This window comes from Podarcis pityusensis, assembly GCF_964106645.2.
Source record: "Podarcis pityusensis genome assembly, chromosome: 10".
Taxonomy (NCBI): domain Eukaryota; kingdom Metazoa; phylum Chordata; class Lepidosauria; order Squamata; family Lacertidae; genus Podarcis; species Podarcis pityusensis.
The window spans coordinates 18131537-18150786 of NC_138035.1; the positions used below are offsets into that span (position 1 = coordinate 18131537).

Below are 19250 nucleotides of genomic sequence, written 5' to 3' on the forward strand. Positions count from 1 at the left end.
AATGTAGTTAGTGCATTTCTAAAACCTTTTGCTTCTGACAGCAGAGCTTACAGGACGGCTGCATACCGCCTTACCCAGTTGTGGCTGCTGACCAACTTGGACAAAATGTTGGCTCCATTTGTTTCTGGCTACAGTAGTGCATAGCTCACAAATTTTGGTGTGACAGCTTTTATCCCTTTGCACTTCATCTTTAACTGCGTAGTGTGTGTAAATGCATACTTGTACAATAACTGTGAATAGGTACGTGTCTCCACCACACCAATATATGTTTGCACTAACGTGTTCCCAATTTGTACCTCCATTCAACATGTCACTGACTTCTGAAGTCTTTCTTTTTATTCTGTGAATCGGCCTGAGATTATTCTGTGAACCGCCCTTAGACCTCCGGGCATAGGGCGGTATATAAATTCAATAAATAAATAAATAAAATATATCTTGATAATGTTAACAGGGCAGTCATGGGAAATTGCACAATAGGTTGGGCAATTACAAAATTTCATTTTTTAAAAAGAGGATTTTCCAAAACGTTGCATCACTTAGCGCCAATTCTTTTAGTCTCTGAGATGCTATATTCCAGCTTACCCAACCAGTGCTTGCTTTGGATAGTTGAACAGACCAGCCAAAGTCTGGTAAACATATGCCAAATATAACTGTGCTTTGAAACTACTGCTTTGCAAGACAAAATGCACCCAACAGAAAACAAATCTGGTGTCATAGACTTTCAGATAAGCGATTTCAGGGCAGAGATGGGTAAAGTGAACCTATTAAAAGCATCTGTGAGCTGAGCTACATGATCAGTAGTGTAATATAGTGCAACTCAAGGTTGGCTTTACGATTTCAAATGCAAATAGGTTCAAATGCTTCCATGTTTTGTTTTGTTTAGTTTAGTTTTTTTTTAATTGTTCTATATAGTTTTCTCTCAGACATGCTAGGTTTAATAAGCAAAGTTTGGTTTTATGGGGGCAGCATACAAACATACAGCACACCTCACTTTTAACTAGTGTAATTTTTGTCTTTGTTGGAAACCGCCCAGAGTGGCTGGGGAAGCCCAGCCAGATGGATGGGGTACAAATAATAAATTATTGTTATTATTAGTGGTATAGTTCAGCAAAGTCTGCATCACATGATATTGCTGTTTCTGGCACTTAGATCTTCACACACAAAAGTGGACTTCTGAAGAGACCACAGTACACCTTAGAACTTGAACTTACGTGGATCTGTTTTCTCCCCTACCCCCGTTTCTTTATGTATCATATTTATTCTAGCCCTGTGTGAGGAGAACGACTATGAAGATGAGGCAGGCACCGAGCCTGCAGAAGCTCTTGAAGATGGGGACACGGGTGCAGAGTTGGATGATGGTATGGGACCGTGAACTCCCTAGTGTGTCGTCAGACATAGTTTCTGTAGTACAAAGACATGTCTCAAACGGGTGCAGTGGTGGTATTTTGTGCAAGACTTAGCAAACCCCGAAACATTTGAGCTCAGTGCATGTGCTGTTTTAGCAGTGTGTGAATGTGTGTGGAGACAGTTGTAATTACAATTGTAATGTTTTATTCATTTGAGGATTAGCGGTGCTCAAGAAAGCTTCTGAGATGAGTGGAGAGAACCTATTGCTATCAATATTGACCTAGAGCTAGCCATATGCTAAATGGGTATACAAAAGTAATAAAGGATAAGTTAATTATTCAGAGAATGTGCCAAGTCCTTCACCAGCAGATTGTTTTAATGGGGGGCCATTTTGAGAATCAGATGCCAAAGGTGAGCCAGCCACCCTCCGTCCATCTGTTTGCCTTCAAATCTTACTGTCACAGCCACCATTTCCCTTCACTCATCTCTCTTGACTCTGGGTTGGCAAGGTGAAATCTTACCACGAAGACACTCTAGATTTGCATGTCAGATCCTTTAGTTTTTGTTCTTCTCCTTTCCTTGCAAAAAACAATGGGGAGCAGATGACATCCCATCTGATGCAGAAGCAGAGTGCCGCTTGCATCAAGAAGAGGCAGAAGAACTGGAGCTGAAAGTCTCTGAAAAAGAAGAAGCAGAAGAAGAAGAAGAAGAGATAGCTGCCCCTTCCGTTGAGACAGAAGGTACCAAAATTTAATTATCAAGTCTGAAGCCCCAGGCAGTTTTGAGCAGTCTGCACTGCAGGCGGTACTGTATTCTAACACAATACATCATTCTCATTATCATTAAGTAAATCTGTGGCCAAGTTGCCAGAGAACATTTGCTGCTCAGGGAATGCTTGCAGGTGGCTGCCATGAAGGTGTACACACGGAAAATGTTGTGTCAGGTTATGGAAATGATAGTCTTGCTTAAGTCTAGGCTGCCTTTTTAAAACCTGATTTGTCAAAAGCCCTAAAAGAAAAAGAATAAAAGGCCAAGGAATAATACTTGACATCTGACATTTTTATGGCAGCTGATCTTACTTGGATATTCAGGCTTCATAAGGGGGTACTAGCTGGAGCCATGTTCACATTGGGGAGTCTTCTCAGTATGGAATACCTCTGTGGTCCTAGTTTCCATCAGTGGCTTCCTTTCGGCTTTATAGAAGGAGGACTCCACGACTTACAGCCAACCATCTTAGACTGGCATGAGTCTTGTGGAAGCTGTTTCTGCTGTCTTGCCTTTGGGGTTTGTTACTATCTTCCCTGGAAATGAAGGCTTCTCTTGTCATCTTCTGGCTTAATTTTCATCCTGCCCTTCTAGAATTTATGGAATTTGCTACCGCAAAATGTGGTGGTGACCACTAGCTTACGTGGCTTTGACGCAATTAGGTAAATGCATGGAAGACAGGGTTATCAATGACTATAAGCTACAATTAGTCTCTGAATCCTTCTTGTCCACTTCTCAGAGGCATCTCAGAGGCCACTATGGGAAGCAGAATAGACTAGGATTGACTTTGTGTCTGGTCCAACTACCCTTTACTGCTAAACATATTTCTTTTTGACCTGTAATGAGCCACACCTCTACAAGACCTGTAATGAGCCACACCTCTACAAGCAGTGTAATATTTTAGCATCTAAAGCTACAATCCTGTGCATACCTATTTGTGAGTAATCTCCACTCATTTTAATAGTACTTGCTGCCAAGTAATATGCATCACATCAGGCTGCACTGACCATAGCACTGTGACTGTCTTGTATAACTGGGTGGAATGGTAGTGTTCAAGTTAAGTACCAAGTTGACTATCTGGAAATAAGCAAGGAGGCAGTGGTAAACTCAATGCACTTCATTTGGTTTAAAATAGTTATGGACTTTTTTGTTGGTTTTTCTTCAGACCCTTGCAAGCTCTGTCTGCCTGATCAGTCACCATGTGAGAAGGCTGCTCTGCCCACTCCAGCTGAAAACCACAAGGAAGAAGAAAAAGAAGTAAGAAAAGGGATTGTGATTTTCTTCATAGCTAATGCTTACGTACCCAGCTGAGTAAAATGTTAAAAGAGAAACTTGATCATAACCCCTGATTCCATACACAAAATATTTGTAAGCTTATTTTAAATTTTTATTTAAATTTTTATAATAGATTGGCTTGCAACATAAATGCACGTGGAAGTGCTTCTCTCATTGAAACAGGACTGGCAAATAATTGGTTTGGAATCTCTGTATAAAAACAAGTTCCAAACATTCTGCCATTAATATGCTTAGAACAAAAATTGGTGAAAAATTAATGGGAATGTGTTTTAAGAAATTAATTGAGGTAGCTGAAGCCACTGAATTTGTGAGAGTGCTGCCTACGTTATATTTGGTACTTGGGGAAAAAATTCCAGAATACAAAACAGAGACATCATTTGTGAACACTGTACTTTTGTACAAATAGTGGCTTTTAATAACAATATTTATTATTCATAAAGTGCCTCAGCAGTCTAAAGCATATTTCAAAAATGAAGACAGGCCCTTCCCCCACACTTAGAGTCCTAGGAACACAAACCTACCTATGGAGAAGGTGTGATCTCATCCCTGGTGGTGCTCTCATTTTTGCTGTTTTCGCAAGCAAAGCCCACAGTACATCCATATATTATTCTGTAAGGACACAGTGCGTGTGCATTTAGAAAACACTACTCTTCATTTGATTCACAAGAATGTATTTATTTATTGAAATATTTATATCACACCCATCAGCTACATGTCTATAGAACAACAGAAAATACACATCTTTCAAATGACTGCCCTGCCCCCACTGTAAATGCCTGAGTAAATAAAATCATTTTAAGCTAATTAAAGACGGGCCAGTGCAAGACAGGAGGCCAGCTGGGACACCATCACAGAGAAGGCTCTCGCGTCATGGGTACAATATGTGAGGCAGCTGACACCTTAGGTGAAGCCATGTTTTTCATTTGTGCCTCATGCTCTGGAGTTTTCTTAGCTTTTTGAAAAGCTGATTTACTTTGGACGTTAAGAAACAGCTTGCTAGTATCAAGCAGTACTTTTAATTGGCTATATTCTGTGACAAGGGGGGTGAGTGGTGGCGGAATGAGACTTTCTCCTTATTCTTTCCCATAGATTTGTAGGTAAAAGACTCATTTCCCAGAATCTTCTTTACTTCAGTCTTTTGCAGGAAAATTTTCCAACTTATTCAGAGCTGAGTCAGTCATTCCTTGAGGATGTGTCAGAAGTCACCCAACAATCATCTTTGCTGGCACTTTGTGTGACTTGAACTAGTGTTATGAAATACAATCCACGTGCCTTGTGGTTTTTTTTTTAGCACAGCTGAAATGCTTAAATTCAAAAAACTACAGAACAAGAATGACAGTCATTAGTGACACAATGTCCAAAAAGTATACAGCGATCTAAATAGATATAAAAGTAATGCTATAATAATGCCTGAAGAAGGAATAACTCATATTGGCTAGTACTGTAGTCCTTATTCATGGTCCTTATTCACCAGCTGTCTGTCTGTTCTGCCCTTAGATCTGCATCATACTACTGAATCTGTTGAGAGCTAGGGTTGTGAATTAAATTCTGACAGTGGAAAGTACCCAATGTTGCATGGGAATTCTTAGAAACAAAACCCTCCCTGATATTTATAACTGGAAAATGTGATTTGTTCCAAGGGCTGTGTATGCTCCCCAGTCCTGCGCCAAATCAATTCAGGAGGCTGGGTTAATATTTAGTTTGGTTCTTTTAGATCCTATGCAACTGGGACAGGGAAGGAGAAATTGTTTCTTCTTTCTTGCTCCCCCAGCTGCACTGCAGAATGCAGAAGGGTTCAGTCTTGCTGGGTTCTTCTTCACCAGCATGCTTCTTGCTGGGAACAGATCACTGTAGTCAGCGGAGCTTCACCCTTGGTGGGCGACTAGTGTATGTGCCAGTTCTGTTTGCCACCTTCCCTCTCCCATGTCAATGCCCCCAACGTGTCTTAGCTCAGTTTAGACCCAGGCGTCCCTGCTGCCGCGCCACCACCACCACCAAAGAATGCCACACCACTTTACTCTATGGCCACTTCTTACTCAGCTATTGTTGCTGTTGCCACCACCAGTATATTGCAGGCAGCGGCTGCCTGAGCTGGACCCACGTCCCTACCACCCCCACAAACAAACTTCTTCATCAGCCATCACCATGGGGGCCATAACCAAGTATGAGAAACCAATCTGCAACATAGGGACAGTTCTTCTGTCCTCCTCTCCCCCACGGTTAGGTTCTCTTCCCACTTAGGACCTTTGCAGTCTTGGCCACCCATTTTTCAATCCTGCTTGGGTCTACTTGCCCAGTGCTTTCCCTGTAGGTGACACACTGGCAACCCAGATCCCTGCAGCCAGCAATATTGCATCCTCTGGCCAGTTCCTCATATGAGGAGAGTGTGCACTCTACAATGTTTCCTAGAATTGCTCGTAACAATCTAGGGGTCTGTGGCAAGCATGGAGCAGCTGGTATATGTACAATGTTTGGAACTCCTTAGTCTAGAACCTGCTGATGGGTGTTTTGTTCCATTGATTATGCTCTGTGTTTTATATCTGTGTAGGACTCAAAGGAGCTTCTTGCAACAGCACCCTGCAAAGATGAATCCCCCGATGTACGGTTTTTCCCTGAACCGTTCCTCCCAGGAGAGGAAGCGCAAGTCAAGATCTGTGATGACCAAAAAGTCAAAAGCCCACCTGCACCACTCTCTCCAATACGGTCCCAGCCAGTTGCAATGCCTGAGACTATCACACCAACATCTCCTGCAAAATCACAGCCAGCAACTCCTGCAGCACCTGCATCTCCACCTGCAACCCCCTTGCCTATTTGTTCACAGCCTTTACCCTCTGGTGAAGCATCCATTCAATCTCCAGGGGAACCTGTGTGTTTCCAGCCAGTCCCAGCCTTAACCTCCACTCCTTTGGCCAAGCTTGCCCTAAAAAATCAAGATGGAGAGATGGAAAAATTGGGGAGCCCTACCACAGCAGAAGAAGCTTTGAAAAGGAATAATCTTGTGGAGGAGTTCTGGATGAAGAGTGCTGAAATCCGGAGGAGTTTGGGTCTCACCCCTGTGAACAGAAGCAGGGGACCAGAGCCAAGCTTTACCATTTCCCCCCTTGAGTCTGCCCCCCTGAAAACATACACCCCTGAGCATATTTCAGAAGAGAAGGGGATCCACATTGTAAAACCTCAGTCAGCCCCAAAGAAGCCAGTCACAGCGAAGCTAGACAGTGAGCAGTTTTCTTTGCTGACTCCAAAATCCCCATCAGAGAGAGAGCTGAAAAATTTGAGTGATGTTAAGAGAGAGCTGTCCAGCAGTTCTGGACTGGGTCTTCAGGGCAGTTCATCAAACATGAGAACATTGGCCAGCCAGAGTTTCAACACTTCTGATTCCACCATGCTCACTCCTCCATCCAGCCCTCCGCCTCCACCACCTCAAAACGAAGAGCCAGCAACACTGCGGAGAAAAAGGCACCAGGCAACTTGGCAGAACGAGGCTGAGTCTAAGCCGGCTTCTATGCAAACACCTCACCCACCACCAGCAGTCAATGAAAGGATCCGGCCAGCCAGGGAGCCATCCCAGCCCTCCAGAGAGGAGGTACGGAAATCATTTGTGGAGAGTGTAGATGAGATACCATTTGCCGATGATGTGGAGGACACGTACGATGAGAGGACTGAGGATTCGAGCATCCATGAAAAATATTACACGCCCCCCAGTAGACCGAGGCCAGAGAAGTCTCTTCACCTACATTTTGTTAAAGAGAATGGTGGGCCACCATCAATGGAAGGGGGAAGCCAGCAAAAGAGAGGCCTCCCTCAAGTCTCTGCAGAAGCGAAGGAGCTAGCGGAGGAAAGAATGAGAGCCAGAGAGAAGTCCATCAAGAGCCAGGCCTTACGCGATGCCATGGCTAAGCAGCTATGCAAGATGAAAGAGCTGGAGATGGCCAATGCTGCTGGTGCTGCCAAGTTGCACAAGGCATCTACCATGCCTTCAAAGACCAAAGAGCTGTATTTTGAATCCCAGAAGCATTTGGGTATGAAAGCTGGCGAAGGCCCCACCCTGAAACACGAGGCTAGTAGTGACAGGTTCTTTTCACCCTTTGCAGACACCAGTGGGCGTGATGGGTCAGTCACATCCTCAGAAGGCTCTGGAGGGAAGAGTAAGAAAAGGACTTCTCTCTTCTCCCCCCGCAAGAACAAAAAGGAGAAGAAGTCCAAGAATGACAGCAAGCTCTCTGACAAATCCAGCAGTGCGGCTGAGGAAGCCACGAAGCCCAAATCACTGTGGAAGTCTGTGTTCTCTGGCTATAAGAAAGACAAGAAGAAAAAGACAGATGACAAATCCTGCCCTAGTACACCTTCCAGTGGGGCCACAGTGGATTCTGGGAAGCATAAGGTGTCTCCAATAGTTAGAGCAGCAGGTATAGTGTCACTGACTGCATTCTTTAGTGATTCCACTGTACCTGAAAATCTTTTGCAGATTTCTTCCATGCACAGAATATGAGCCCAAGAGATATTTGAGCAATGTAACCTGTGATTTGGGAGGTGATTAAGGGGGGAGGGGAGAGATAAGCATAAAAAGGCAGAAGAGGAACAAGGAAAGCATGAAAAAAATAGTATTTTACAAAAGCATGGGATTTCTAGTTTTAGCTCGAGGAATCGGAATATGTGTTCCTCTGGATGTTCATGTACCTCAGTTCCAAGCAGTCATGGATGGTATCTGGCGAACAACACACCACAAGCTCCCTTTGAAGTGATGTATGCAAGGCACACGTATATTTTCTGTGGGAGCTTTCAGAGACTCCTTCAATTCTTGCAACCTCTTTCTCTTTTAAAAACGAAATTGTTGAAACAGCTTTCTTGTGGGAGGCTGGATGGGGGGGGGGCAGTTGCTCTGATGATGATTGAGAATTAGTCCCCTACTCCTAAGCAGCATATTCACAGACATGCACATTTGGGGGAGGAGTACACAGCTACCCAGTTCTATCACTGTTCCCTGCCTAACTGGGAGCAGCTGTTTTATCCAAGTGCTCCAAATGGGCTACAAAAAAATCCCATGTGTGGCCTAGTTTTGTGAGGCATGACTGGACACATCCATGAGTTTCCATTTTGCTGCAACACCCAGACTCTAGGGATATTTGTATCAGCAGCAGTGTTAGGCTTGATGTATGAGTCATCGTTTTCTCCCCCCAGTTCCCATCTCAAGCCTGGTGAAGTCAGTATGAACAGTCTGCTTCATTGTCAACCAGGCTTGGGACTTTAGGATTAGGTGCATCTGGACTGTGCCCTGCTCTTATTTTAAGCCACTTGGACAAATCCGTTTGAAGGATAGTGTTCTGAGTGATCTGATGGTTTTCTTTCTCATATATTGTCTGACTCAGTTTATAACTTTTAAAATAGCAGGTTGATTATCTGGAGAATAAGTAATAAAGGTGCCTCAGACGAAATCAGAAATATTCAGCAACTTTCAGCTTGAGGCCCAGCTCATAAACTTCCATTCCAGTTGCAATGGTATCGGCCTAATTGGTAGCATACCTTCCAGATAACTTGCTTGGCGTGGAAAGAGTAAGTCCCAGCTGTTCTTCAAGAAACATCTACACTGCTTTTTGAAGAGGAGTATTGAAGAAGTATAAATCAAGGCATCTGAGAAAGTTACTAGTGGAGGTGCAAAAAGGTCATACTCTTAGATCTTCCACAGATTATTATAATTAATACCAGCAGCACGATATCTCTTTCCCATGTCATAGAAGAGGAGGGATGTAGTCTCACTGTAGGTAAAACAGGGACAGATAAACCTGGTGTGTATTTGCTTTCTTCCAACGAACTCATAGATGCATAAACACACACTCCTTTTTATCTTCACAACAACAACAACCTTGTGAGATAGGCTAGGTGAGTGATGTGGCTCTCAGTGATGTGGTTAGAAATAAATTTAGAAATAAATTTCTTCAACATTAAAGAAATTGAGCACACAGATGTCAAAGAACACCATTAAAAATGGGGAGGGGGAAATCACAAATGGGTAGCTGCTCTAGTCAATGTAGCAGCTGTGGGTGGTGTGTTATTTTTTTCAGACTTTAAGAGTCTCATCATCTAAGTTCATTATGATGCCAGCTGCTCCTCTGGCTGTGTCATCTGATTTGTTTCTTTACCATCTCAGATTTGCAACTACGTCGACACTTAAGCTTCTCTGAGGACTCTGACCTCTCCAACGATGACGTCTTAGAGCGCTCTTCACAGAGATCCAAGCGAGAGGTAAGATTAAACTGGGTGGGAAATGTTGAGCTAGCTGTGCTCTTTCAAAGCCAAGATAAATAATAAAACCTTAGGAAGCCGAAGTGATTAATGTTTAATATGTCCTATTAATTTACTTTAGCTGGGCTGGAAGAAACCTGCAGACAAAAGCCCACTTTTGGATATTTCTGGGATTATACTGTAAAAACTCAGTGTTTATGAAGAACATTGCTTTTCACATCTCTTAATAACTATATATGGTATCTACACAGGTCAAATGATCTGCCTATCTATACAAACACACTTTTAGCAAATGTAGGAACTGTGACATGCATATTTAGCACACTGTCCACTTAATTGCTTTATATCAGTTGTCCATTGGGGTATAGAACAAACACATTGATCCAGACATATAGGTCCTCCTGAGGAATCCTCATTTATGGCCTGAAATGCTGGATCTCTTTCCTAAATGATTCCACTGGCTATGTCTCAACCTCAGTTGTGTGATCTGTAGCATCAATTTATCATCTCACATTGCTCCTGTTGAGAATGAGATGCAGCTTGCAAAGCTGGTGCGTTTGTTCCAGTTGTTGTTCCTTCGATGTGTACTGGGAATGGCTTGTGCGGTTTACACCTCATGACAAACATATCACTGGTTTAGGACTCAGTTTCCAAGCTTTATGGGAAAGTCACTACCTCATCAAAGAGGTGCTAAGTTCCTTGCACTGTTCAGCTTTATGACAGTGAAGAACACTCTACAATCGCTGTTTCAAATGGCAAGATGGAGGTCTTATTTGCAAGTATGATTATTTGCATGTCGAGCAAATAATCTGTAGTTTTTCCTGCTAAAAGATCTGCTTGTGAGTAAGCACTCCAACTGGCCACTTTTATCTTGGATGATAAATTACAGCTCAGGCAGCTGTCCAAGGATGATGATGTAAGCTTGTAAATGTGACTGTCTTTCATACTCAGACGCTGAGTTTCTTCTCATGTTTAACATACCTATATTTGAGCTGTTGTTGTTTTTTATTGGACCCTTCCCTGCCCCCCCCCCAACTTCCCACATGCTTGCCTTCAGGCTTTTCCTGGCAGGTTCCACATTACATCTGGGATGCAAAGGAAGGAGGAGGTACCTGGGGATGCTGGAAACAGCATCATGGGAGAGGGTAGTAGTAACAGTGTGGTGGGTTCTGATAAGTCATGAAGCAGTTACTTATTCATGTCTGCATAGTGCAGAAGTGGGAACCTGTGGCCTTCCAGATGTTGTGGGATTCCCACTTCTACCTTCCCCAGCCAACATAGGCAATAGACAGGGAGGGTGGGAGTTGCAGTCCAGCAACATCTGTAGGGCCTTGGTACCCAATCCCTAGCTTAGAGTCCTGAAGCTGCCTCAATGTTCATATAGCTGCTTAGCAGGGATTGGTTAGCACTTCTACCACATCTGATTCACACAGGTAGCCAACATGTGATGAAGAGTGAGGATTACTTCACCTCTAAATAGCCATTGGGGTGCTTAATGGTTGTTCTGTTGTGTATTTTGAATATTGCAGACATTCCAGGTATCTTAATCCTCAGCAAAGAACTGTTATTAATATGCATTGAGAGTTGCATCAAGAAGGAATATGTACTGAAAGAGTAGAAGTAATTGGTCATTTTACCAATCTTGACTCCTCCAGTTACATGAATGAAAGGATGGTTAAACATTCCATGGACTAACTAATCCTCTCCAGTTCTGATATTGAGCTGGGATGCATAAAACAAAGCAGCTCCCTTACCTCAGTAGAGAGATCAGGAGCAGGCTGCAGGATTGTGTCAGTGACAATACATGGCTTGACTGCAATGAAGGAGAGAGGGGAGCAGCTGTGAGGAAGAAATACACAATTGCAGTCTGTTCCCCATTGCTTAGTTGTAGTTCATAGAGCCACCTTTGCTCTTCACTGCCCCAGTGTGATGTTTTCCATGCTGGTGAGTTGTGAGAACAGAAATGGCAGGGTGTTGTGGGATGGTCTTAATTTGATTACTAATCTGGAATGCAAGGGCATGGTCTTGTGTGTACCTCCTGAGCCAGTATTTTCTTCTCTCTGCTACATGACCGATCATGAACTGCTTATAGACCAAAACCCAGCAGCTAGCGCTCTTGTTGCAATACCATATCCTCTTCCCAAAGGTTGCCTGTTTGATGTGGTTTACTGTAATGTTTGCGATTAGCTCTTTAGTTTTGTCTGCTGTCTAACACTAGAAGCAGCTTCTAAATAAATGCTGGTATAGCTTCCTGTGGGATATGTGCTTCTTGGAGCTTCGGTCAGTGTATGTGTGTATGTGCTGATCTTGTAAAATATTTGATATACTTAGTATCTGACTGTTTGTTCAAGAGTATATTTCCTTCTCTGGTAGCCTGCTGAAGGCTGAGGTTTTGTCTAAAGCAGGGGTCCGCAACTGTCATAGCTGTTATGGTTATAGAGGACCCCTCCTAGTTACAAAACTTTTCTTTCCTTATGTTCTTATGCTAAGGGGGATGTTTGACACTGTGGGTGTCATATTGGAGGTCCCAAAGTCTAAACTCTGGTTGCACTTCAGTTCTCCCTTTGTGTTTATGCATTTATTTAATGAAGATTAAGTGCACTATGAAAGTACTGAATGAAAGGCAGAGTGACATGTGTGCTTTTAAGCAATTCCATAAAAGATACTATGCAACTGCAAAAAAAAACAAAAAACCTGGGCACAAAATTCAGTGTTCTGAAAAATCACATTTCATTTAAAAAAGAGCCTATGAAACAGAGATGGGGAAACTCTGGTTTACTAGCTGCTGCTGGACACCATTCATCCCTGTCCTTTGGCTGAGCTGCCTGGGACTGATGGGAGTTGTAGTCCAACAATTTCTGGAGGGCTGTAGTTCCCCCATTCCTGCTATAACACTTCTGAGATGGGTAATGCCTTGGGGAGGAGCAAGGTTTTCCAGGGTAATTGACCGGGCTTCAGTGGCCTGTTTGGCTCTTTGCCCTGCACAACTAACCAAACCAGCACCACGTGCAAATTTTCATTTGCAAAATTGTTTAACTGAGTGCTTTCCAGTGAAAACAGGGTGGAAGGATGCCTAGGTGCCCTGTGGAAAACCATAACATCTGTAAAGGTAAATCTCAATTCAAGTAGAAGATTGGAGTCAGAATTGAATGCCAGACTAGGCATTCATACACAGTTTCATTAGACAACAAATAGTTATGTGATTATTCCTCAGGGGAGAAGCACAGATACACATATGGGGGGTGGGTATGATCAGCTGCTTTCTCCCATGTAAACTTTGTCACTGCCATAGTTGTCTTTAAACTCCCTCCTTCCACTATTCCTTCTGAATAGTGACAGAAGCTTTGCAGAACCCTTTTCTTCCAATCCACCTGTGCTGCAAACTTCCATTTGCTTCTGCCTTGGCCCAGGCAAGAATGCAAGCAACAGAAGAGTGAAACAAGGAGAGGGCTCTGTGTAACCCTCTTTTTACTGTTCATGCAGGAGCAAAGAGAGTTAAGCTTCTGCATGCATTTAAGCTTATGATAGTGAATCAGTAGGCTGAGCAACAGTAATAACGTCTCTTAATTAAAAACAGCTGCTTTGTTGCTATGTTGTACCTAAATTGGTCTGGCCTGGACTTCCACAAGTTGTGATCCCTGCCATCTCCCAAGCTGAACAGTGCTCCCAAGCCATGTATATTAGTGCACCAAGAGTTTGATGAACCAACTCTTTCTGTTGCCTGTGACTACCAAAATTGGCAGCGGGGGTTGGGTAGGGGGTAGGGTTGTACATCGTGACAGGCTACAATACATGGCTTGTAGGTTGCTTATGGGTTTGGGTCACAGGCAGTGCAGGCCTGGTCAAGTATTTGTTTCCTGATTCTGAAGCATTCACCCTCATACATAGTGCCATGTTGCACTTTGAGCAACCTTTGTGTTTCTTACTGTTCATTTTGTTTTCAACGTTTTAATGTTTAACTGACTGTGCTCCATTTTATGTGTGTGGGTTTTATTATTTATTTATTTTTGCCTTTGCCATTCCTTTCCCCTCCCCCTTTTAAAGTCGATTTACGTCCCACACGCCTTGGCATTCAAGAGATCATACGCATCAAAGGTAGTGTCTCCATTCTCATTGACTGGCCACAGTTGCATGCATTCCCATTATTAACCTACCAGAACTATAGTCTATGTCCCATCTCCCTGCCTTTGTTTGTACTAATGTAATTCCTGACTGTGCATGTATGAAATGGTTAAAAAAAGGGGGGCAACCTGATCAAGGAAATGTCAAATCCTAAACCTTCATGCTCACTTGAAATGCATGCAGTATGTGCATCAAGGATCAACCAGAGAGAGAGAACCTGTTGATCTTGGTTTATTGCTTTTTAAAAAGGTTTTAAAGGGTATTTTGCTGGACATATTAGGTACTTACTTATATCTGGTATAAACTTGAAATTATTTTACTTTATTATTTATTGCATTTTTATTCTGCTCATCCTCCAAGGAGATCAAGGTGGCTTACAAGATTCGCCCATTTTATCCTCACAACAACCCTGATAGGTAGGGTAAGCTGAGAGGAAGAGATCAGCTGAAGGTCACACAGTGAGCTGAATGGAGATTTGAGCTTGGATCTCCCCAGTTGTAGTCCTCTACTCTAATCACAGTAGCCTTGGCCATTATAATTTATTGATATGTTTATGTACACTCCATATGTCAGTGTAAAAATATAAGTATACACATAGGTAGAGTGCACAAAACAAGCATCATTTTAATAAAAACAACAACAACAACAACTTTTGCAAATACTTGTGTTCATTCCCACAGTTCTCCAAATCTTTTGGTTACTTCTGAATTATTGATAAAAGCTGGTTCCAAATTGCAGTCCAAGTAACATATTGTTTTAGGGGGTATCACAATATCACCTCAGTTGCCCCTCTTCCCATTCTAAGCACATTCACATCAGTGGCTGTAATTGGTTTTGTACCTGTTCCATTTCCCTAAGGAACTCTTGAGTTCTATGTGAGTGTGACCTAGATGTGTCAAACTGACTTCTCAGCAAGCTACAGTTCTCAAGATTCTTGGGAGAAACCAGTATCAAGTTTGTTGTGCAGCGATGCCTTCCAACTCTGCTCACAGGTTATATTCTCATGTTACTGTTTTGTGTGTTGAAATCTACACATCTGTGAAGGCTTGCACATTGTAATGTGAGAGTTGTCATCCAGGTGTGTTTTCTTCTTTTGGCCTAGTATATGCTTCAACTTCTTGATGCATACATTAAGCCAAATGGGAAAGAAATGTGCAAGCATTCTCAGCTTAGGAAATGCAGGTTTTCCTGCTGAAGTGTGGATTTTAACATATAAAAACGTAATATGAGAAAGTAGCACTTGGTTTCAGGTTGCAGTCTTGAATAAGAAAACAATGAAAGAGGCAATTCACGGATTTGCTGTTCTCAGAGCAAACACATCACTTTTACACATTCTGTGGCCAAATACAAAATAAGCTACCAGTGAAACTGTTAGGTATGGGCTTAGTGGGGCTCCAAAGTGATCTTCCTGTGATTTAGCATCTTTTTAGCACTAATAAACTCTGGTAACTCTAATGACTTCCAATCTCTAATCTGACCAGGATTTCAGCCACCCAAATCTTGTTGACTTGATTTTTTAAAATGGCATAATAGGGGATGCTGGGATATTTGTGTCAATGGGGGGGCTGCTCTGAATTGTCAAGGGAGGATGATATGTTAGGAAAGCACATGCTCCACACATCTTGTTACAACATAGATGTGAATTCTCAGCCCCAAAACAAGTCTGTAAGTTGTATGTCTATCTTGAAACTAGTTGTTTATATTAATGATTTTGACAAGATGTTTAAAAGACACTGGAGCATGTGTCCATAAAACTGGAAGACATAGGCAGCTTATAACCCCATAGAGCTAGTTCACACCACAAATTTATAGCTAAGTTGTATGATCAGCAGGCCCATGTGACACAACTGCTACTTGACCATTTAAGACTGCTGTTAGGGTGCTCTCACAGTTGTATGCTTGCCTAGAATGTTTTTATGTTAGCTGGAAGGATATTTGCATAGCTTTCCTCATCGCATTCTAGTTTTGTATGTGCTAAGAATTGACTTTTTAATATAGAATTCATATCGCCATTATTCCCAATTGCAGGTTGAAGTGATTACATAGGCCTTTAGTGCATTACATAGGCCTTTAGATCATGAGTTTCCTCTATTGTTGCATTGAAAATGCAGGTTGAGTGGTTCCATGCCCTGCTGATTAAGTGACTGGGAGGAGTTGCAAATATGGTAGAAGTTGCAGCCTGGACTCATGGTAGCACAAGGAAATAGGCAGTATACCATGTGCTATAATCTACAACGAACTCTCAGCCTACTTCGTAAGATGATTTGGTCATGGGTTTATTTTTTTTACTTTGCCTAGGTCAAAAAGTAATACAATAGGCTCCCTTCTTTGTAAGAAAGTTGATGAAATCAGGGACACCTCCTATCTTTAGGGCAAGCCACAAGGAGAATTGAAGAGGATGCAGCTGTAACTGGAAGCTCTCTGTTAAATCACTGCTTTGCACCTGATTCATGCCTTTCTTTCACACCTTACTTCTGCACCAAGGCCCACGCACTGCACTGTTAGCACTCAAATTGACAGTTTGCCCACTGAGAAGAAAGTCCAGCAAGTAGCACCTTCTGTTCCTACTTATTCAGGCTGACAGCTTTGTTGTAAGGGACTGAAATGCATTCCTCTCTTTATTGCTGCAGAAAGCATACACGGAGGATGAGCTCAACGCCAAACTGACCAGACGGGTGCAGAAAGCTGCTCGCCGTCAAGCCAAGCAGGAGGAGCTGAAGAGGTTACACAGGGCTCAGGTAAAGCCATAATTTTCATCCATAATTTCCAGGAAGAAAAAATCATGAGCCTTTAAGAAGATAACCTTCTTTGTGCACATCTTTGCAGTGTGCATCAGAAAACTGCATGTCTCGAGGAAGGTCACATTACATTGACCTGTCTGGTGGTATGATCCTGATGTTTTCCCATAATTTAACTGCACTTCCTACATGTAAGGTTTGACAACGGTACATATTACTCTCTTGTTGCTGCCTGGAGTGCTGCTTTTGTAAGACACCTGTATGAGCAGCTGCAAGCAATATACCTATGTACACTTCTGCCTTGTACGGATCCAAAACAGTAGCTGGAGAATGTGTGACTTATCAATATCCTGAAGACACTTCACACAGCAGCACAAACAAAAAGGCATATCCCTGCCCTGAGGAGCTTTCAGTCTAGATTTTGACCAAATGGAGACAAAGGAGAGGGAGGTGGACACTGGGGCAAGAGGAAGAATATACACAAATTCATATTACTCAAATATAGTAGGGGGTTATGGTAAAGAGATGTTGTGGAAGAGGTAGGATTTGATGAAAGATTCCAAAATTATTTGAAGGTATTTTTGGGAAAGGTGTGTGAGTACTTCCCACATATCTAGGGCTTGTCCACACTTTGCTTGTCCCATGCCTAGAAAGCATGTCTGAGAAGTTTTCTGTTTGCCCCGCTGCTTGCCTCATGAAAACCCACTCTTTGGCACTGAATCGGAGCAAAGTCAATCCATGGGAAACCTGATTGAGGTTTGCTCCGATTCAGTGCTAAAGAGTAGATTTCCCTGGAGGAAAGCAAAAGTGTAGACGAGCCCCTGGTCCCCATAGTGTGCACACACTGGATGCTTCACCCACCATTTTTAAGGACACATGGAGAGCATGTTGCCCAACCAGGTACTTGGGGGGGAATTCCCAGATGGGCCACTGCTTGGAAAACATCCATGCTCTCTTTTCCCCCAGGAGTTGATCATCAGTTACAAAACCTTAAGGCCCCTCTGGTGTGAGCCTCTGGAACAGCTCTTAGGTGGCGCTGGTCTGCTTTGGAAGCACTGGAGATTCTTGACATTAGTATCCTGCCATTTGAACACAGGAGAATGAGGACCTATGTGTCTGTTTCCCTCTTTTCCCATAGATTATCCAACGACAGCTGGAGCAAGTAGAAGAGAAGCAAAGGCAGCTGGAGGAGAGGGGAGTTGCTGTTGAGAAGGCTCTTAGGGGAGAAGCAGGTACCTTCCAGTCTTCCATCTTGTGTTTTTCTTTTCTTACTACATTTTTATGCAAAGGTTCATAACAACCTGTGAGCTAGCTTTACAGACTGGTCCCTTCCTAAGCTGCAAGTTCTTTTATTAAATTATCTTTTTAAACAAATGAATTAAAATTCACCATTTCCCTTCTCTATCAGAACTTGGGCTTCTCTGCCTGTGAAGCTACCTAAATGGCAAGTTCCCTTAGCCGGGTTTCATTTGCTCTGAAAATACGTTTCACCTCTTCAGGACAAAGTTTTGTCCAATTATTGCAAAAAGGTGGTAATGCATATAGGTTACCCATCTGCCTAGCTTTCCTTTAGGAATAAAACTTGGTTGTGGCAAGGAAGCTTCCACTTTGCCCAGCAAGATGAAAAAGAGAAGAAAGTAATTGATATAAATTTGTGTTTTTTAATTCACTGTGCCTTGAATCAGCATTAGCACCCTCATAAGGGACCATCACAGAACAGCCCCAGCAAGTATCACATGCTCTCTGCAAAATCATGCGCAGCTTCAAGGCGTGTGAAACAGAAATTCAATACAATATGTGAAACAGTTGTTGTCATCGTCATCTGCTGTTAATGGAATGAACCTCTACACTTGATGGCCTGGTCTAATGAATGGTACTTGGAATTAACATAGATGAAAGACATTAAGAGCAGAACTAGATGTTACTGCACACACAGGACTGCTACTGAAAACCCAAAACTCTGCATGTAGTCTTCTGCCCACACACCCTTCTTAATGCCCAGTGAAAATTGCTGTGCAACGTGATGTCGTCACTCTTGACTTTCCCTGCCTCCATCCTTCTTCATTGGGTGCCGAGGTGAGAGAATTCACTGCAAGACATTGCATGGTGAGTTTCACTAGACCTTACGAGGGAGGAAGAAGTAGTAATGAGAATACTGTTTTACCTGTAGCCCTGTGTCTGCCATAATGTCTAGTTCACCCGTGGGAGAGAACATAGTTAGATGATGATTTCCTCACTTGACATATTCTGTCACTCCTTCCTTGAGAAACAAGTAGAGGCAAATACACAAAAGCCCAGGTTATTTCACATGATCCATTTACCAGAGGTGTAAGAGGCAACCTACTTGGTGAAAATGAATTTAACTTAATTTTGAGAATATGTAAAGACGAGTAACATTTTGTTATACTGACCTTAAGTTTGGGAGGGAAATGTAACTAAATTGACTTTCCTCAAAACAGCCTGGAAGAATTGTTTTTCTGCTTTGTTTGAAGCTTGGATTGACACACTGAAATTTCCAATAGGAATGCGGTAGGATTATCAGTGACCGGACAATCAGTGCACTAAGAACAGATACTACCTGAACATTACACTTAATTATTACAATGTATTTCTTTTTATTATGATGTATATCCTGCCCTATTCTGAAATCTCCTGGTAAATAACATCCTATTTGAGACAGATTTAACAATATCAAAGGCAACACAGGATGAATTAAATTTTAATCCCTTGTGTGCTGTCCTT

At 42.5% G+C, this 19250-nt stretch overlaps 2 protein-coding genes across 15 annotated transcripts in view; both read left to right on the forward strand.

Moving 5' to 3' along the window:
* MICAL3 (microtubule associated monooxygenase, calponin and LIM domain containing 3) overlaps positions 1 to 19250 on the forward strand; it is a 194652-nt gene that overhangs the window by 153973 nt on the left and 21429 nt on the right. For all 14 annotated transcript variants that reach the window (XM_081022591.1, XM_081022584.1, XM_081022593.1 and 11 more), the window contains 8 exons: positions 1266 to 1358; positions 1950 to 2087; positions 3278 to 3369; positions 5957 to 7814; positions 9554 to 9648; positions 13693 to 13743; positions 16401 to 16508; positions 17647 to 17740. In XM_081022591.1, the coding sequence (XP_080878717.1) occupies positions 1266 to 1358; positions 1950 to 2087; positions 3278 to 3369; positions 5957 to 7814; positions 9554 to 9648; positions 13693 to 13743; positions 16401 to 16508; positions 17647 to 17740 (2529 nt within the window). The remainder of the gene's footprint in view (positions 1 to 1265; positions 1359 to 1949; positions 2088 to 3277; positions 3370 to 5956; positions 7815 to 9553; positions 9649 to 13692; positions 13744 to 16400; positions 16509 to 17646; positions 17741 to 19250) is intronic.
* The window catches only part of BID (BH3 interacting domain death agonist), a gene marked incomplete at its 3' end in the record, with an annotated part of 54634 nt that continues 40863 nt past the window's right edge, over positions 5480 to 19250 (forward strand). Inside the window, exon 1 of the mRNA XM_081023295.1 lies at positions 5480 to 5489. The remainder of the gene's footprint in view (positions 5490 to 19250) is intronic.